Source organism: Biomphalaria glabrata, chromosome 11 (assembly GCF_947242115.1).
Source record: "Biomphalaria glabrata chromosome 11, xgBioGlab47.1, whole genome shotgun sequence".
In the NCBI taxonomy this organism is placed as follows: Eukaryota; Metazoa; Mollusca; class Gastropoda; family Planorbidae; genus Biomphalaria; species Biomphalaria glabrata.
In genome coordinates, this window is record NC_074721.1 from 10,267,372 (window position 1) to 10,286,053 (window position 18,682).

The 18,682-nt window shown below is 36.1% G+C and overlaps 1 protein-coding gene across 1 annotated transcript in view; it reads right to left on the reverse strand.

The window, feature by feature from the left end:
- The window catches only part of LOC106051897 (putative amine oxidase [copper-containing]), a 34,273-nt gene extending 16,964 nt beyond the window's left edge, over window positions 1-17,309 (reverse strand). Inside the window, exons 1-5 of the mRNA XM_056004340.1 lie at window positions 17,265-17,309; window positions 12,320-12,507; window positions 9,122-9,260; window positions 7,422-7,578; window positions 2,969-3,029 (exon numbers count right to left, since the gene is read on the reverse strand). Coding sequence (XP_055860315.1) covers window positions 2,969-3,029; window positions 7,422-7,578; window positions 9,122-9,260; window positions 12,320-12,502 — 540 coding nt within the window. The 5' untranslated portion in view covers window positions 12,503-12,507; window positions 17,265-17,309. The remainder of the gene's footprint in view (window positions 1-2,968; window positions 3,030-7,421; window positions 7,579-9,121; window positions 9,261-12,319; window positions 12,508-17,264) is intronic.
- Between the last annotated feature and the right edge of the window lie 1,373 nt (window positions 17,310-18,682).

Here is an 18,682-nt window from a genome sequence, read left to right on the forward strand (position 1 = left end):
ACAGATTATGTCACAGACTTTGTCACAGACTATGTCACAGACTATGTGTCAGACTATGTACCAGCCTATGTACCAGACTATGTCACAGACTATGTCACAGACTATGTACCAGCCTATGTACCAGTCTATGTCAAAGATTATGTCACAGACTTTGTCACAGACTATGTACAGACTATGTGTCAGACTATGTACCAGCCTATGTACCAGACTATGTCACAGACTATGTCACAGACTATGTACCAGCCTATGTACCAGACTATGTAACAGACTATGTCACAGACTATGTCAGAGACTATGTACCAGACTATGTACCAGACTATGTCACAGACTATGTAGCAGCCTATGTACCAGCCTATGTACCAGACTATGTAACAGACTATGTCACAGACTATGTCACAGACTATGTACCAGCCTATGTACCAGTCTATGTCACAGATTATGTCACAGACTTTGTCACAGACTATGTCACAGACTATGTGTCAGACTATGTACCAGCCTATGTACAAGACTATGTCACAGACTATGTCACAGACTATGTACCAGCCTATGTACCAGACTATGTAACAGACTATGTCACAGACTATGTCACAGACTATGTACCAGACTATGTACCAGACTATGTCACAGACTATGTACCAGCCTATGTACCAGCCTATGTACCAGACTATGTAACAGACTATGTCACAGACTATGTCACAGACTATGTCACAGACTATGTACCACACTATGTACCAGACTATGTCACAGACTATGTCACAGACTATGTACCAGACTATGTACCAGACTATGTACCAGACTTTGTAACAGACTTTGTAACAGACTATGTCACAGACTATGTACCAGACTATGTCACAGACTATGTACCAGCCTATGTACCAGCCTATGTACCAGACTATGTAACAGACTATGTCACAGACTATGTCACAGACTTTGTCACAGACTATGTCACAGACTATGTCACAGACTATGTACCAGCCTATGTACCAGTCTATGTCACAGATTATGTCACAGACTTTGTCACAGACTATGTCACAGACTATGTGTCAGACTATGTACCAGCCTATGTACCAGACTATGTCACAGACTATGTCACAGACTATGTACCAGCCTATGTACCAGACTATGTAACAGACTATGTCACAGACTATGTCACAGACTATGTACCAGACTATGTACCAGACTATGTCACAGACTATGTACCAGCCTATGTACCAGCCTATGTACCAGACTATGTAACAGACTATGTCACAGACTATGTCACAGACTATGTACCAGCCTATGTACCAGTCTATGTCACAGATTATGTCACAGACTTTGTCACAGACTATGTCACAGACTATGTGTCAGACTATGTACCAGCCTATGTACCAGACTATGTCACAGACTATGTCACAGACTATGTACCAGCCTATGTACCAGACTATGTAACAGACTATGTCACAGACTATGTCACAGACTATGTACCAGACTATGTACCAGACTATGTCACAGACTATGTACCAGCCTATGTACCAGCCTATGTACCAGACTATGTAACAGACTATGTCACAGACTATGTCACAGACTTTGTCACAGATTATGTCACAGACTATGTCACAGACTATGTACCAGCCTATGTACCAGACTATGTCACAGACTATGTCACAGACTATGTCACAGACTATGTCACAGACTATGTCACAGACTATGTAACAGACTATGTCACAGACTATGTCACAGACTATGTCACAGACTATGTCACAGACGATGTCACAGACGATGTCACAGACGATGTCACAGACTATGTCACAGACTATGTCACAGACTATGTCACAGACTATGTCACAGACTATGTATGTCACAGACTATGTATGTCACAGACTATGTCACAGACTATGTCACAGATAAAAGAAAACATAACAATATGTTAGATGGCCACAACTATATGATTGATAATTAAAAAAGCACAGACTATGTCACAGACTATGTATGTCACAGACTATGTATGTCACAGACTATGTCACAGACTATGTCACAGACTATTTCACAGACTATGTCACAGACTATGTACCAGACTATGTCACAGACTATGTCACAGACTATGTCACAGACTATGTCACAGACTATGTACCAGCCTATGTACCAGACTATGTCACAGACTATGTCACAGACTATGTCACAGACTATGTCACAGACTATGTACCAGACTATGTAACAGACTTTGTAACAGACTATGTCACAGACTATGTACCAGACTATGTACCAGACTATGTCACAGACTATGTACCAGCCTATGTACCAGCCTATGTACCAGACTATGTAACAGACTATGTCACAGACTATGTCACAGACTTTGTCACAGATTATGTCACAGACTATGTCACAGACTATGTACCAGCCTATGTACCAGACTATGTCACAGACTATGTCACAGACTATGTCACAGACTATGTACCAGACTATGTCACAGACTATGTCACAGACTATGTAACAGACTATGTCACAGACTATGTCACAGACTATGTCACAGACTATGTCACAGATTATGTCACAGACTATGTCACAGACTATGTCACAGACTATGTCACAGACTATGTCACAGACTATGTATGTCACAGACTATGTCACAGACTATGTCACAGATAAAAGAAAACATAACAATATGTTAGATGGCCACAACTATATAATTGATAATTAAAAAAGCAATAGATGACATACAATGAGGCAAATTAAAATTCATGCGATAGTTGACAGACTACGTGACAAATAACCGACTACTTGACAGATGACATAGTCTGTGACAGATGACATACTATGTGACAGATGACATACTATGTGACAGATACATCTTTACGTGTTCGATAAATAAGAACGAGATAGGTGATATACTGATTGACAATTGAAAGACTATGTGACTTGAGAAGCAAATGCCACACGAATGATACTATTGGTTATGTTTCTAGATCACGTCAATATAATAAATACTTACATTATCTTCCACAGAAAGCAATAGTCTGAATATTGCAACGAATTCCATATCACTGACTGGTCTGAATAAAGAAGAAAATAAAACATGACATAGTCTTATCTTCTTATCTTATACAGGGGCGGACTGGCTATATGGGCAAACGGGCAAATGCCCGGTGGGCCGGTACCAAATGGGCCGGTCTGGTCGCGACCAAAGAAAAAAAAATTATACGCAGGCAACTTTTAAAAAAAGTGACAGCAGCAATCACAAAGGCCCGAACACGTTTTCTTGTTTTTATTATTACAATTAATTTTGTTTGAAATTCAACAAGAATAAAATTTAAGAATTACACTATACACTGTACGTGTTATCATTTGTAAAACGTTAGACCGTACTTTCTGCTATGCACGAGCGGCATGGCCTTCAATACTACTTTGATGTCTTCGAGACCGTGTTTGGCCTGATCCTTTTGCTGGTCGGCATGGGCCTTTGATGGCACTCCTATTTTTGTTTTGTTCCTTCCCTCACCCGTTTTTTGATGGTTCCATTGAAAGTTAACGAAAAAGAGGGAAGGGAGAGGTTAAGTTACAAAACATTGATATAATGTGACAAAAGGGGAGACAATTAGCTCGTTAACAAAACTTAATAGAAGTTAACCTAAACACATACACACAGCCGCGAAATTGCAAACCACAGAACTTATTCATAGTTCAATATGGGTATAACCGTATAAAGTTCTAGTTTCTGCGATTTAAAAAGAAAAAAGTAAGTTTCTTGTTGTTTATTTGTAATAACATAGATCTAAAAATACTACACTTAAGGCTTACAAAAAAAAATAATTATTTAATTAAAACATAAATCTAGATCGAAATCAATACTCATACCGTTATGATTAATGGCAAACGTATGCTTAGTATGAAGTCATTAATAATGAAAATTATTACAATAATTTATATAGCGCTGTCACATCCGATATTTAATGAAAGGAGATTTAGAATCATTTATATTTTAAATAATATATTCATATACAAATCGCGTTTTTGAGAATGTACTAGGACGAAGCAAGAGCTTTTCAGATTTAGAAGTACCTCTCTAACCGTTCTGCTTTCTCTTATCTGATAAAGGAATATATTGTTATGACCCTATTGGCGGCGCAAAAGGGTTAACTATAGGCTCAGCTGACACACACGTGAATCACTCAGGTCAGCGGGGCCATGGACAAGGGACAGTACTACGATTACACGATTACACGCAAATATGACCAATGTTATGGTCATGTGGTCGAAAGCCTGCGTGTACGAGTGACACAGTGTGTAGAAAAGCGGCAGTTCAAGACCGGAGAGCGTCGAGACCGGGACTGTTAGTCGGCCATGAAGTCGGTCCTGGTTGAGTCCTCAGGTGTTGATGTACAAGTCCAGAAAGAGAGACAGTAGAGTTTTGTATGGTGATGTACAGAGTGACATTTTAGTTGTTGATGTGTTTGATGCCAATTGTCTAATATTGGCTGTTACCTACTTATTCACTCATTATTAAAGTACCCGATATTGTGGAGCTCTTGTTGTCAGGTTCTTAATGTGTTGATGTAGTTGTGTTGAGTATAGCAGAGGTTACAGAAGGCCTGAGTAGGGAGAGAGAGAAACGTAACAATATATATAGTTCGTCCATCGTAGTTCGATTATGATCACTTTGTCATCCAGGGAGCTGAGGGCTTTGCACTGGGGTTTTATGTCTCCTCGTGTGGCTGGTGAGACCTATGTGAGCCCGGAATGTTCGGCCGCACACTGGGCAGGTTATTCCAGCTGGAGCTAGTGTCATTGGCCTTGCTTTTCTTCTCTGGCGTTTTTCTTCTGCCAGTTTGGTTCTCTTTTCCTCAGAAACCTGTGCGCCAGTTTTCACAGCGTGACGCCATGATGCTCTGTCATGTGCCTCTGTCTCCCAGGTGGCTGGGTTTATGCTGAACGTCTTCAGAGAAGCTTTGAGGGTTCCCTGAAGCGCTTTCTTTGACCACCTTGTGAGCTCTTTCCTTCGCTTAGTTGGCCATACAAGAGTCGTTTAGGGATGCGGTAGTCTTCCATTCTGCATACGTGTCCTGCCCATCGCAGCTGGGACTGCATCAGGATTGTGTGGAGGCTTTGCAGACCCGCTCTTTGAAGGACTTCAGTATCTGGTATTTTGTCTTGCCATTTGACATTCAGTATTTTTCACAGACATGTCGTGGTAGTGATTCAGTTTCTTTGCATGTCAACTGTACACTATCCATGTTTCTGAGTCATAGAGCAATGTAGGGAGGATAGACCCCTAGTTTTGTATTTGTGGTGATACCACTTTAAAGGAATGGGTTTCCTGAGTCAGCCAGGAAAACCAATGATTTAGCATATTTTAAGTCACAGATCAGCATGCATGACTAGATTGACACGTGAAATGCGTAGGACCTAATTATTTTTTTTTTTTAAAAAAAAAACGTCTGTAATCTATAAGTAATACCAAAAAGTTTGAAACTCATTAAGGCTGCTATTGTAGTGTTTATAGTTTTCAGACTACATACATGTATAAATAGAATACATTATGTAAGCCTACGAAAGCATAAAGCCAGTTTTCGATGCGTTATCAAACTTTATATATTTTGAATAGGATTAGGCTTACACCTATGATAAAACACATGGGCGTAGCCGAGAGGGGAGGAGTTCAAACCATCACCGGCCTCAGATCTCATTGTCTGAAAGGGAAACTTTACTTAATTCCCCAGTGCAGCATACTTAAGCAAACTACAGTCACCAAATTTCATGAGCGTAGCCAAAAGGGGTTTTGTGGTTTCCCTCCCCACCCCCCCCCCCCACCTCCAATACAAAGACTAAAGTATTTTACCTTTTTCTACCAGTCGCATGACTCCACAGAATAGAAGATTTAGTTTTTGATTTTTTTTAGCGGAAGAGTAGCAGGCTAATTGCACTGAAGATACCTCAAAATATGCATTTTTTAAAGCTGAAAATAACGAAAATAATGCTTGGATCCGGGGCTGCGCCCCGGACCCCACTGGGGGAGCTTACAGTGCTCCCCCAGACTCCATAGCTGTCCCTTGGCGGTGTATACTGCCTTTCACTAATTATAGGAAGAGAGTATTCTAGGGTAGAAAAAACGTTTGAAAGAATGAAAGAGAAGAATGTAATGAAGATTAATTACATATAGACACACACAAATATGTATATATATATATCAGCCCTTTTGGCTACGCTCATGGAATTTGGTGACTGTAGTTTGCTTAAGTTGGCTGCACTGGGGAATTAAGTAAAGTTTCCCTTTCAGACGATGAGATCTGATATATATCAGATATAATTGCGGAGAGGTTTAAAATCATACACACACACCGAAAATATATGACACGACATTTGTGGGCCGGTTTATATGGTAATGCTTGGGCCGATTTTGATACCCAGTCCGCCCCTGATCTTATATAATACAGACGTTACTTCAAAAAAAGAAGATGATTACGTCCTACGCGTCATGCATTTATTCATGCATATTAACCAATGACCTAAATTCTGCCAAGTCACTGGTTTTCCAGGCTAGCTTAGGCAACCCATTCCATGCTCTAATAGCACTAGGGAAGAAGGAGCATTTGTAAAAGTTTGTCCTAGCATATGGTCGAGGTATGAAGAGTAGTATTTGCATAAAGCCCTATTTTAATTATGTAGTGGCGTAATGGAGGCTGAACAACGCTTGGATTTTGCACCGAGAAGTCTTGAGCTCTTATTTCGGCGTAGACTAGGATTTTTAATTTTAAGATTTTTAAGGACGCCCGTGAGACTACCCTGACTGTAATGAGTACCTGATTATAGTTGAGGTAAGTAAAGGCTGTTGGACATAGTGTTGGCCACATAACACCCTCCTTAACTCTCAGTAATAGAACCTGATGATCTTAACATCATCTGCCCTATACATCGCAACTCAGGCAATGTTTCAGAGAAGCAATAGCGAAACGTGTCTCCAATGTTATTGTTGGAGGTCACTAGCTTTGAAATAAAATCAGTAATTTGATTTTTTGTTCCTATTTAGTTTCTTAATTTTTCTATTTCATTTAGGTCCACCAAATTCACGTAACATATCACATTGTGCAGAATATACAGATCAAAAAAGTTTTTTTTTTTTTTTTTTTAAACATGACAGTCTATTTACTCTTGATATTTGCGCTAGGAATAACAGTTGAGAACAGCTGACGTTTATTGGTTGAACTGAGTGGAGGTCGCTCTTGGTGGCGATTAAAGTAAGTTGCCCGATATAAATATCATTCTGTAATTATATTCATCATTTTTTTTAGAATCGAAAACATATTTGAAGAGGTGGTCTCCCGAGTTGACAACACTATGTGTCTCTCTTTTTTTTTCTTATTTTATGAAATGATAGGTGTATTTGTGTGTGTGTGTGGATTTATTGAAAATATTTGTAAAAATTTGGCAAGAAACTCAATGAATTTTACCTTAAAGAAAACTCCACTGGATTTCTTCGTCCTGTTTGCTGAAATAATTTACATTTCTTTACATTTGGCAGTGGACCGCAGGAATACTCTTCCACAACAGGAGTCTGTTTATCTCCCCTGAACATCATGACACGAGCCTGTCTTGGAGGTTGAGGCCCTGAAAGAAGAAAAAATAATGTGAAGTTTAAAGACATTTTAACTGTTTTTTTTTTTTTTTTTTCATTTATCACACAATTTTTTTTAATGAAAATTTACCAACAAGCGAAAGGGGGAAATTCAGTTTTGTGTGGTCTGTCTGTCCGTTCGTTCATTTATTTGTCAGGCTAAGATCTTAAACGCTAGAGACGGTATGAAAATTCAATTTCATGATATTATTGTAAACTTCTGTAATTCTGATGTAACGGCAACTTTTTATGTGAATGCAAACCCGTTTTGTTTTAAAATGTTACCTTTTTTTTCAATAAATATACCTTAATTAAAACTATTGGGTTAATCTTCTGTTTAATAATCATTAGTTTACATTAACGTTATTTATAATTCCACCTCCACCTCCCCCTAAAAATGGAAGTAAAATATGTATATTACTAAATTATGTATATTTTTTTTACTAGAGAGCTATCAATAATTTACGGGCTTTGTTTATTTTGATTGTAATAAGAAAGAATGCTTTTCATAGGCTATATATGTCATTTAAATAGATTGTAAAACATGATTTTTATAAAGGGTTTCATGACATTGTATTTTTAACAGCTAGCAACCATCAAAGCTAGAACCTGTGGCCCTTCTCCAATAATCAAATAGGAGATCATTTCATAGCATTCTTTTGGCCAGGCCCACACTGAACCATACCTTCATAACAACCAGTCCATTAAATACATGTGGTTAGTATTGAAAGAAAATAATAACAACATTTAAATATATGTCCATACTCTATGGTATCAAGCCGTCAGCCGGCCCAACAATACAATGTTGGTATTAATTGCGACCTGCATCTATCTATTTTGTTTGTGCATTTGAATTTGTTGATAGTTAATGATATTTACTGGATACTTCGAGTACTGCCTCTGAATTGGTGTTTAAACACAAACTCTCTTTGTAATTTAGTTGGTTTCGCAATTATCGACAAAGATTTTTAATTTATTCTGCAGGTCTTCTATCACACACACACGCGCACACACGTTCCTAGCTCTAATGTTATAAAATATTTCTATTTTCAATGTTTTCTCAGTTAATTGACTCTATTTTCTTTTTAATTTAGGTAGGCTATAAATCTATTCTAACTTAGATCAATATCTAGAAATATAGATTTTAGCATGATTTAGTTTAAGTATATCTAAATTAATTATATGAAACTGTCAATAGATTATTAAAAGTGAACAAGTTTATTAACTTAACTGTGGCTCAGGTTCTGCTTTTAAACCTCCCATAAATGAGTGCTACTGTTATTTTTTTTTTATTCTAAACTATTTTTAGAGTTTAAAAATTCAAGTTTAAGCAGGAAGACGATAGACTCAGATCTAAATGAAACTTATAAAGTAGGTTAGAGTCCACAATGATCAGTAATGCCACTAGGATAAATAGATTTTTAGTTAGAAATTCACTAGAATCTAAGTTCGTTACCTGAATATGGTTCAACTTTTTTTAGCATTATTAAAACATAACGAAGATAGTAAAAAAAAATGTATAAAAAAGATACCAACCTTTGCTGTCCAAATATTTTAATGTCTCTTTCTTGGAGGGTGGGAAGAGCTCGGCCATGTAGATATAACTTGAACTCACAGACTCACTGCCAAATTTAGCGGCTCTAATCTCTGGATCATTCTCCAAGAAAGTGCGCAACTAGAAAAACAAAACAGAACAAAACAAAACAGAACATGACTTTATCAATTACAATTTCATTGCTTCGTGTGTCTTACATACATTAGGTAATATAAAGACACTTTGTCTCATTTTATGTACAGTTAGGCTCGGAAATGACCAAGTTAGTCATATTACAAGAAATATATAGCGCTTCTATTAGTATTTACATGCACACATTTCCTATATTTTATGTATTTGCTCCCTTATCTTATAAATTAATTTTGTTCTTTCAAAAAAAAAAAAAGATTGTTTCATAATACACATCTATGGCTCCTTCAGCTGTGAAACGACTAAAGACAATCTTATAGAAATGGTCAGAACAATGTCGTCCACACAGCAGTTTCCCCACTACCCATGCAGTTAGTGAGTACAAAAGATCGGCAAGTGTTAAAACAATTCGAGATCACCGGGGACCACGAAGGTTCTGCCAGGGTGTAGCACTGTGTGCTGTAAGATGTCTAAAGCACACGATTTTTCCTCAGGGTTGAGACCCGAAGCCTCAACCATGTTTGGGTGTAGGCGCAAGGCAGCAGAGGTTTAGATTTAGATTTTTCATTTTCCTAAGTGGGTAACCAGCCAATTCTAACGGGATGCTCCAGCCAAAGATTAGGCGTGTTAATCTAGCCAGGGTCTTCGTGTATTCTCTTGAAGTCAACTCTCATCTCATACACGAGACTACGACACGTATCAATTAGATAGTTTAACTCTGCATTTCTATTCCTGGCTGATTCAGGCAACCCGTTCCATTCTCTAATTACACTAGGGAAGATGTAACACTTATACGAATTCGTCCTAGCGTATTTACAATTCAAATAAAACATTTATAGTCTTTTTAGAAGATTAAAGAGACCGATTGGAGATGAGTTATCCACTTCCGGCCTATATTATGAGCTATTGATTGTTTTTGTTTCTAAGAGGTATACAAGAAAAAAAGAATACTTGTTAAAAAAAAAACAACTTTTATAAAGCTTAGTTGTATCAATTAGTTAAGAGGACGTCGTGCTTACTGGACGATATCTATCATAATGTTTTATCTCATGTGTTATTATCATTCTCCTTTTCAAACTATCAAGCGCATGTGTTTAATCTCGTTTACTTGCACGATTTGTTTGTAAACCACTGTGTGATATTTTTGTACTTTCATGTTTGATTGACGGCTAGGCCTAAAGAGTACACATAGCCCTTTTGGTTTGGTGACAGTATTTATTTGTGTTTCAGCCTGGCTGCAGCTACACACGGAAACCGTCTGCTTCCAGTTGTTCTGGTCGTCTGTGAATCTGTGGTTGACAAGCATTCCTGTCACCCATGTGACTGATCATGTGATTAGATCGTGAAATAATCTGTTCTCAACTCCTTTTACTGGAGGAAGACAAAGAAGACTAAGACTAAAACTGCTTTAGTGATCCTTATGGAAATTTGTTGTGATTACAAGGACTCTTTTCTCATATAAAGACAACACAACAGAAAAATTCACCTAACTAGAACAGACACAACATAAAGAGTTCATTCAGCGACTATCTTGGTCCTTTTCATGTTTCCTAATCAAAGGGTGGCGTTGATAAAGTCTGACCAAATAACGAACGAGCAAGTTTTGTACCGCTCTGTTCTTGTCTTGACTGACTCAAAGTCGCCCACTTCGCGACGACTTGACGTAGATATGATGAAGGGGTGTCTGTTGTTTTCCAAGAATTTTCCGATTTTTATTAGACATTTTTGTTCAAAAATTTTATTTAAATCACGGAATCTTTACTAAGTTCCCAGTTCTACAGTCTTAACATTTATATCTGTTTATCTCAAGAGCATCTGAATTCTGCTTCTACATTCTTTGATCTATCTCCACCACCTTTGCTTTCCCATAAACTACAAGGGCGTATTCAGCGGGCGGGCAATCTTCTTCCAACAAGAGTCTTTAGTTGGAGCTAACACCTCCTGACACTTCCAATAACGCTAACAGACTTGACCAGCCTACAGCACCTACGTCCGAGGATTCCGCCTCTTAGAGGACAATAACTGTATACTGAAACACTAGGTAACTTGAGCAAAGATAAGCACTAAGTTAAACACTAAGGGCACTTAGATTCATACTTTCAGCAGTCAGTGATGTTATTCTATTCTCACACTTACATACATAAATTATTTAAATTTTTGAATCCTTTCTCTTCACGTTTGTTATCTTTTTCTTTTCTAGATTTGTATTCTTTAAATCTTTATCTCGTAACATATAGTTTTTTTTGTGTTTTTTTTTTTTACATTTGTACATTCTACCATGTTATGATTAAACATAATAACTATTTTGTTGGTAATCATTAAATTTTACTTTTTGTATATAATTATTGGAGAATTATGTTCTTTTTATATAACAAAAATTAAGGATTATAATGCCAAAAATTTATTTAATTTAAGGGGTCAAAAAGAAAATAGTCTCGATAAAAAAAGTCAAATATTTGATCTTTGGAAACAAAAGCGATTCTCTCTTTTATAACTTTGTGTCATATGTGTGTCATTTTTCCTACCTTGATTAGGCGATTAGTTATTGGAATGTTCATTATATGGACATGTAGATCTAACACTAGACCTAAAGTTATGATTTAGGCCTCTTTAGATCTATTTCTAGATCTAGAATGTAGATGTAATCTATATTAGATTTACGTAAAAATATAAGGAACGCGTATATACTTACACTTATACTTGAAAGCTACTTTAAATTTACTTAGTTTTCGCATTTACGGTAATACGTCTGTGTTGGCTCTAGACCTAGATATATTCGCCAGCCTACTTTAATTTATTTTTTATTTTTTTACTTTAAATTTAAATTTACATTTCATTATAACGGTCAAACTAACGTTTTCCCCGTTCAGACAACGAGCTGGTCATTCTTTTCTCAGCGATATACATCAACTGTTAAATTTCTAGAAAAATCGTTAGAGTTGTTTTGAGATCAGGTGTCCACCCACCCACCTTGTTTCCATGAAGGAATGACTTGAATAGACGTATTGTAATTAATGAATTATTTAAATGTTAATACATAATCGTCATACCTGTCTCATTTCATCAAGAGTTAGGTCATGGAATGGACCAGGTGTCACAGGCTCTGTTAAGTCTATAGTGTTTCCGTTAGGATTGACCTCTCCGCACACTAAAATCTCTTCAGAAGTTGATTGTCCAGGGACGAAAGCTAAAAGACTCAGTATCATGAGACAAGCTGGTGTCATGGTTCGCATTGATACTAAAAATTAAAATATAAATTGCCCTGTATATTATTACAATAAATTTATTTATGATGCAATCTCTGAGCTAAAAAAGACATTTTTAAAATATATAAAAATATTCAAAGGTGATGTTAAGATTTTAAAAATTTTCATCTAATGTTAAGAGTTAAAATGTCTTTTTCTAATGTCAAGAGTTAAAAAATATTCCTGTAATGTTAAGATTTTAAAAAAATATTCCTCTACTATTAAGAGTTAAAAGTCTTCCTCTAATGTTAAGAGTTTTTTTTTTTTTTTACCTTTACCTATCCCTTAGTCTGTTGGACCGTTGGGGCACCAGGCAAGATTTGTCGACCGTCTTTCTCCATTCCTCCCTTTTTTTTGCCTTGTTCAGAACCTCTCTCAATGGCAGGCCCGTCCATTCTTTAATGTTGTCCTCCCATCGCTTTTTCTGTCTGCCTCTTCTTCTTTTCCCTGACACTGTTCCCTGAAGAAAGGTCTTTGCGAGCCCCGTAGATCTCGTAATGTGGCCAAAGGTTTTAAGCTTTCGTTTTTTCACAATAGTAAGCAGGTCGTCATGAGCTCCGATCGCTACAGTAACCCTGTCTCTGATTTCTTGGTTTGTGATGCGGTCTTTGAATGTGATGCCTAGGATTCTTCTGTAGCATCTCAATTCCATTGCTAGGATCCTCCTCTCAAGCTCTGCATTCAACGTCCACGACTCACAAGCATATAAAAATGTGGCCATGACCAGAGAGCGCATCAGTCTAATTTTGGTGCCGAGGGCTAAGCCCTTATCTTTCCATATTATTTTAAGTTTTGAAAGGGCTGCTGTGGACTGTGCTATTCGGGCCAATAATTCGGGTTTTGTTCCCTCATCTGAGACAATAGCTCCTAGGTATTTGAAGCTGTTAACACTAGTTAGCTTTTCACCTCCAATACTGATGCCTCTTTTAAAGCCCTGATGGCCATTGGTCATAATTTGAGTTTTTTCGGCATTTATTTGCATGCCATATGCTGCGGAAGTCTTGTCAATGCGCATCACCAGGTCAGCTAGTTCTTCTTCTGTCCCTGCTAGGCCGTCAATGTCATCTGCGAAGCGCAAGTTAGTAATTCTTCTTCCTCCAATGCTAACAGTACCTTCATAGCCCTCGAGGGCATCTTCCATTATCCTTTCAAGGAAGATATTGAAGAGTGTTGGTGACAGTAGGCAGCCTTGTCTTACTCCAACTGTGGTTTTGAACCAGTCCCCAATATTATTGTTGAAGTACACCGCACTGGTGGCCTCCTTGTAGAGGTTCTGGTAGAGGTTAACAGTTTAGATACCTCTAATATCGTGAAAACGTAAGCCTCATGAAGACTGATTTGTTATTAATTGTCCACATACCCACTACAAATACACTACAAATACTTAATCATTAATAATAATAATTTGAAAACAACGTAAACGTTTTTTATTAAATAAAACAAAAAAAAGTTATTTTCTTTAATTATTTCCTTTATTCAATGTTAAGGTGTACATTTACTAGTTTTATGACATGAATTAATAACATGAATAGACATAAATAGACAGTGATTATACTATCCTACATATCACCACTATTCTACCATATTAGGAGCTAACTGTGGCAACTATGTAAATGATAACTTGTCTATTGTTTTAAACAAGCTGTCATAACTAAAAACTAAAATCGTGCATAATTTTAACTTAATTATTGTTTCCGAATACAGGAATCCTGTTTGGGCTAGCTGGCTCAAAGCTCTACATAATAATAAGGTGTTTGATCCTAATTACTTAGAATTGACATTTAGGAAAATAATAGATTTTAGGGTAGAGAATTATCTAGTTTGATTTTCATATACTTGTACAATACTCAGGTAGTATTCCAGAAATGGGGTGTTGGGGGTCAAGGATTTTTGATAATGTGTTGATTGTTCTAGGGTAGAGGATACTTGTATCATGTTTCTATCTCTAGTGGTTTCAATGGTTAGGTAGTTATGTCTTTGATATTAAATAATATTTCTATTACTATTATTATTTTTTTAGGTTAATCACTTTTCAAATGTTTATGATTTAATACTTGTGAATTATTAGAACTTACAAATAAATATATATATATATAAAGAAAGCCTACAAAAGAGGCAAGATGGCCCATATAAAAGAGGCACATAAAGCCCCAAAAAGAGGCAAGATGGCCCATATAAAAGAGGCACATAAAGCCCAAAAAAGAGGCAAAGAAAAGAGGCCTAAGGCCCAAGGATTCCTATGATGATAAAGCTAAAATTGAATAGCGCAAATTCTGAGGTTTCCTTTAAAAAATAAAAAAAATAAACAAATAAATTGTGGTGGTCTACCTCTAACGGTATATGGTAGTAATAACATGAACCGTCCTGACATCACTGTGAAACATCACTAGTAACGTTAGGTAGCCAAACAAAATGGTGTTCGGAATAACCAAAAAAGGCGTAAGCCCAAAACAATAAATAACTTTGGATGATTTGTCCGAGTACATTTCATCTTTCGAATGATCAATCCACCAGGTCGTAAAACACAAACCTTACCCACACAGACGGTTCACAGACTTCACTCTATGGTGTCAAGCCTTCAGACGGCCTAACAATACAAGCTCGGTATTAATTGCGACCTGCATATATCTATTTTGTTTGGGCAGTTATATTTGTTGATAGTTTCTTTTATTTATGCTGACAATTATAAAATTTCCTTTTTTTTTTAAATTTTTTTTTATCCATCCTTAGTTGCATATTCGCAGTATGTCATTTTTACGAATGTTTTAAAAATATGAAACATTGTAAGAGGCGTCGTTTCATCTTCTAATAAGTAGCCTCAGAAATGTATAACGTTTTCGTGAGAGGCGTCAAAAACAATACGGAACGAAAACTTTTTGCAGAAGACATTTCAAAACATCCCCGTTAAAGTGATTCTTTTCAACTTTTTGAATCAGAATGGTAAAAATTGTTGTACCTTGCTTGGTTGACGATATTTGTGTGACAAAACAAACAAAGGTCTGGATATGATCTTATAACAATCACTCCCATTGCAAACGTACTTACACTAAATTGACCTCGAATGTCCCAAGCTAATAATTTTGCCTCATTATTTATTAGACTTTTTTTGGACTTTTTAAAAAATAGGATCAAAGTCTCCCTGTTTACAAGAGAGCTCTTCAATAGTGTCTTATTTTGTTTTTTTTTTAAATGTTTCTTCTTTTATATTCCTGGAGATGGAACTTCTGAAACTCAAAATGCCAGACAAAGCTTGGCGGACCCGCTGGGATAGCTTAAAGCGCTCCTCCAGACCTCTTTGCTGTATTGAGGAAAAGTTGCTACATCTCTAACAGCATATTAAGGACGAAATTTTACTAGCATAAAAAAAATGTAGAATTCTGTACGAAATTTTCCAAAAAAAAAACGGACAAGCTTAAATGAAATAAAACCTGAAATAAGTGTTTTCGTTATAGATCTCTATGTCTTTGCATTTCTTTTCATTACATTCTTAAAGCTATATCTGACACAACTATGGGGGTCAACGGCACTCTTCCAGATCCCCTTCGCTAAAAGGAGGGTGGGTCGGTAGGACGCATAAGAAATTGTCTCAATTAAGGGGAGGTATCCCTAGAGAAAATTGAGTTTTAGGTCTAGGATATCGATTTTTAACTAATAACATAATTAAGTAGATCAATCATTTTTCTTTACATTACAATCATTTTTATTGCTTAAATCTGTGTCTAAAACATGTTTTTTTAATGTTTTTGTAAGGGCTATGAGAAACACAGGGTTGGAGAGTATTTGAAGATCTCATATGCAGATCAGTCTAGGAACACCAGGGTAAGGCGAACTAAGAACTCTGAGACTGTCAGCTTAATACACTCAAGAGCACAACGAGCGACGCCAACACATTCAATTAACAAGAAGTCATGATTTCTAGTCATTAGCCTAAGAATATATCACTGAAATATAATATCTATCTATCTATCTATCTATCTATCTATCTATCTATCTATCTATCTATCTATCTATCTATCTATCTATCTATCGAACAATAAAACTAACAATCATATTAACAATCAATCTGTCAATAAAAGAATTAATCAATCGATCTATCAATCAGTCAGTCTGTGTGTGTCTGTCTATCCATCATTCTATCTTTCTTTCTGTGTGTCAATCTATCTATCTATCTATCTATCTATCTATCTATCTATCTATCTATCTATCTATCTATCTATCTATCTATCTATCTATCTATCTATCTATCTATCTATCGAACAATAAAACTAACAATCATATTAACAATCAATCTGTCAATAAAAGAATTAATCAATCGATCTATCAATCAGTCAGTCTGTGTGTGTCTGTCTATCCATCATTCTATCTTTCTTTCTGTGTGTCAATCTATCTATCTATCTATCTATCTATCTATCTATCTATCTATCTATCTATCTATCTATCTATCTATCTATGTCAAATAGCTAAACGTAATCTTCATTTTTTTTCTTAGAATAATTAATATCTTTTTTTTTGTAGCTTAGTAACTTTATTCTGAACGTATCCATATCCATGATGATGTTTAAGTAGATATGAACAGTAAAAGTCTATGTCACTATGTCAAGCCATTTGCGGGAACGAACTGACTAGTTTAACAATTATGGTATTAGTTAAGAATTATTTCATAAAGAGGTACTAAACTATCGGCTAATTAGTTTAATTTTGTATTGAAGTGACTAGAAAATAGAACAAAAAAATACCAAATGCAACTCACTTAATACTATTCTGCCGCTTATGTAATGTTTTAATTATAAACCTGCCTCCCCAATTTATATAGTAGCTTAATTAAATGAAAGGCCTCTTCATTATTGTCCAAAGGTTGCGTCAGCTGGTTTCTTGTTTAAACCATCTGCACTGTGGCACACTTTTTTTGGGAGGATGGCTGTCTCGCCATGTGGTCTGCGCTCTGGACTGTTGTAATGCAACACATGTTCTGCAGAATATTGCAAACAAGTTAATCGAGAACTACGGTGACAAAATATACGGGCCTATTAATTATAATGTAATATAATAATACCAGACTGCTTTGTAATTTTTAAAATGAATGTTACATGTTTTGAAGAAGCTCAGATAAAGGCTTAGAACAGGAAGGCAAGAGGAGATCGATTCGGGACATGCTCAGCTTTTATCTTATATGGATAGATACAGGCATTGTCGGGATAGCATTGTTGTTATTCAGAACTATTTGAAGAGTTTTATAGAGAATGATAATAAGATATGCCGTTACCTACTGCGCAATATTGTCGCCATATGGGAACAGAAAAATGTAGGGTGCGTCCGGGTTACTTTCCCTAGGTTACCTTTTTTGAATAATGTTTTTAATAAAAAAAAATTAATATATTACATAGTTTCTACTTATTGAAATACCCATTAAAACATAAAAAAGAAACAAAGTTATTCGAACTTTTTGTTTTCAGTGTTTCTCTCTTTTTCTCCATTTCTTTTGTTCTAAATCTGTCTCTTTATTATTTTTTTCTCTTTTTCTGTATCTCTATCTCTCCGCTTTTTTTTTCCTATTTTTTTTCTCTTTCTCTCTCTCTTTTTCAGAGAGAGAAGACATAGAGAGAGAAAAAGAGAAAGAAAGAGAGAGAAAAAAAGAGATAGCGAGAGTAAGAATTAAAGAGAAAGAGATAGCGAAAGAGTGAGAGAGAGACGAAAGAGAAATAGCGAGAAAAAGAAAGAGAGACAGAGAAAAGAGAAAGATTTTTATTGGGAGCCATTTTCAAAAAGTTCTACATATAACTTTTCTTAACAGACTAAGACTGCTTTATTGATCCTTATGGAAATTTGTTGACATTACAAGGACTCTTTTCTTATATAAAAACAACACAACAGAAACATTCACATAAATAGCAATAGTAAAATGTCTTTCTTTGATAGCTTCAAGATACCGATTACAAAAACAGACAAAATAACTATTTTATTCCCGCGGTGTTTGAATGGAATTATGTTGGCAGTGGCGTCAGTAGAGGGCGGCACCGGGTGACAGCTTAGTGGATAAAAAATAAAACGTTTGCTACAACAGGCCAAAAAAAAGGCATTGGTTACATTCTAAAACATTATATTAAATATTATTAACAATAAATATATCGATCTGTATATCGTACAAAGTTTGGTTTTTGATTCTATCAA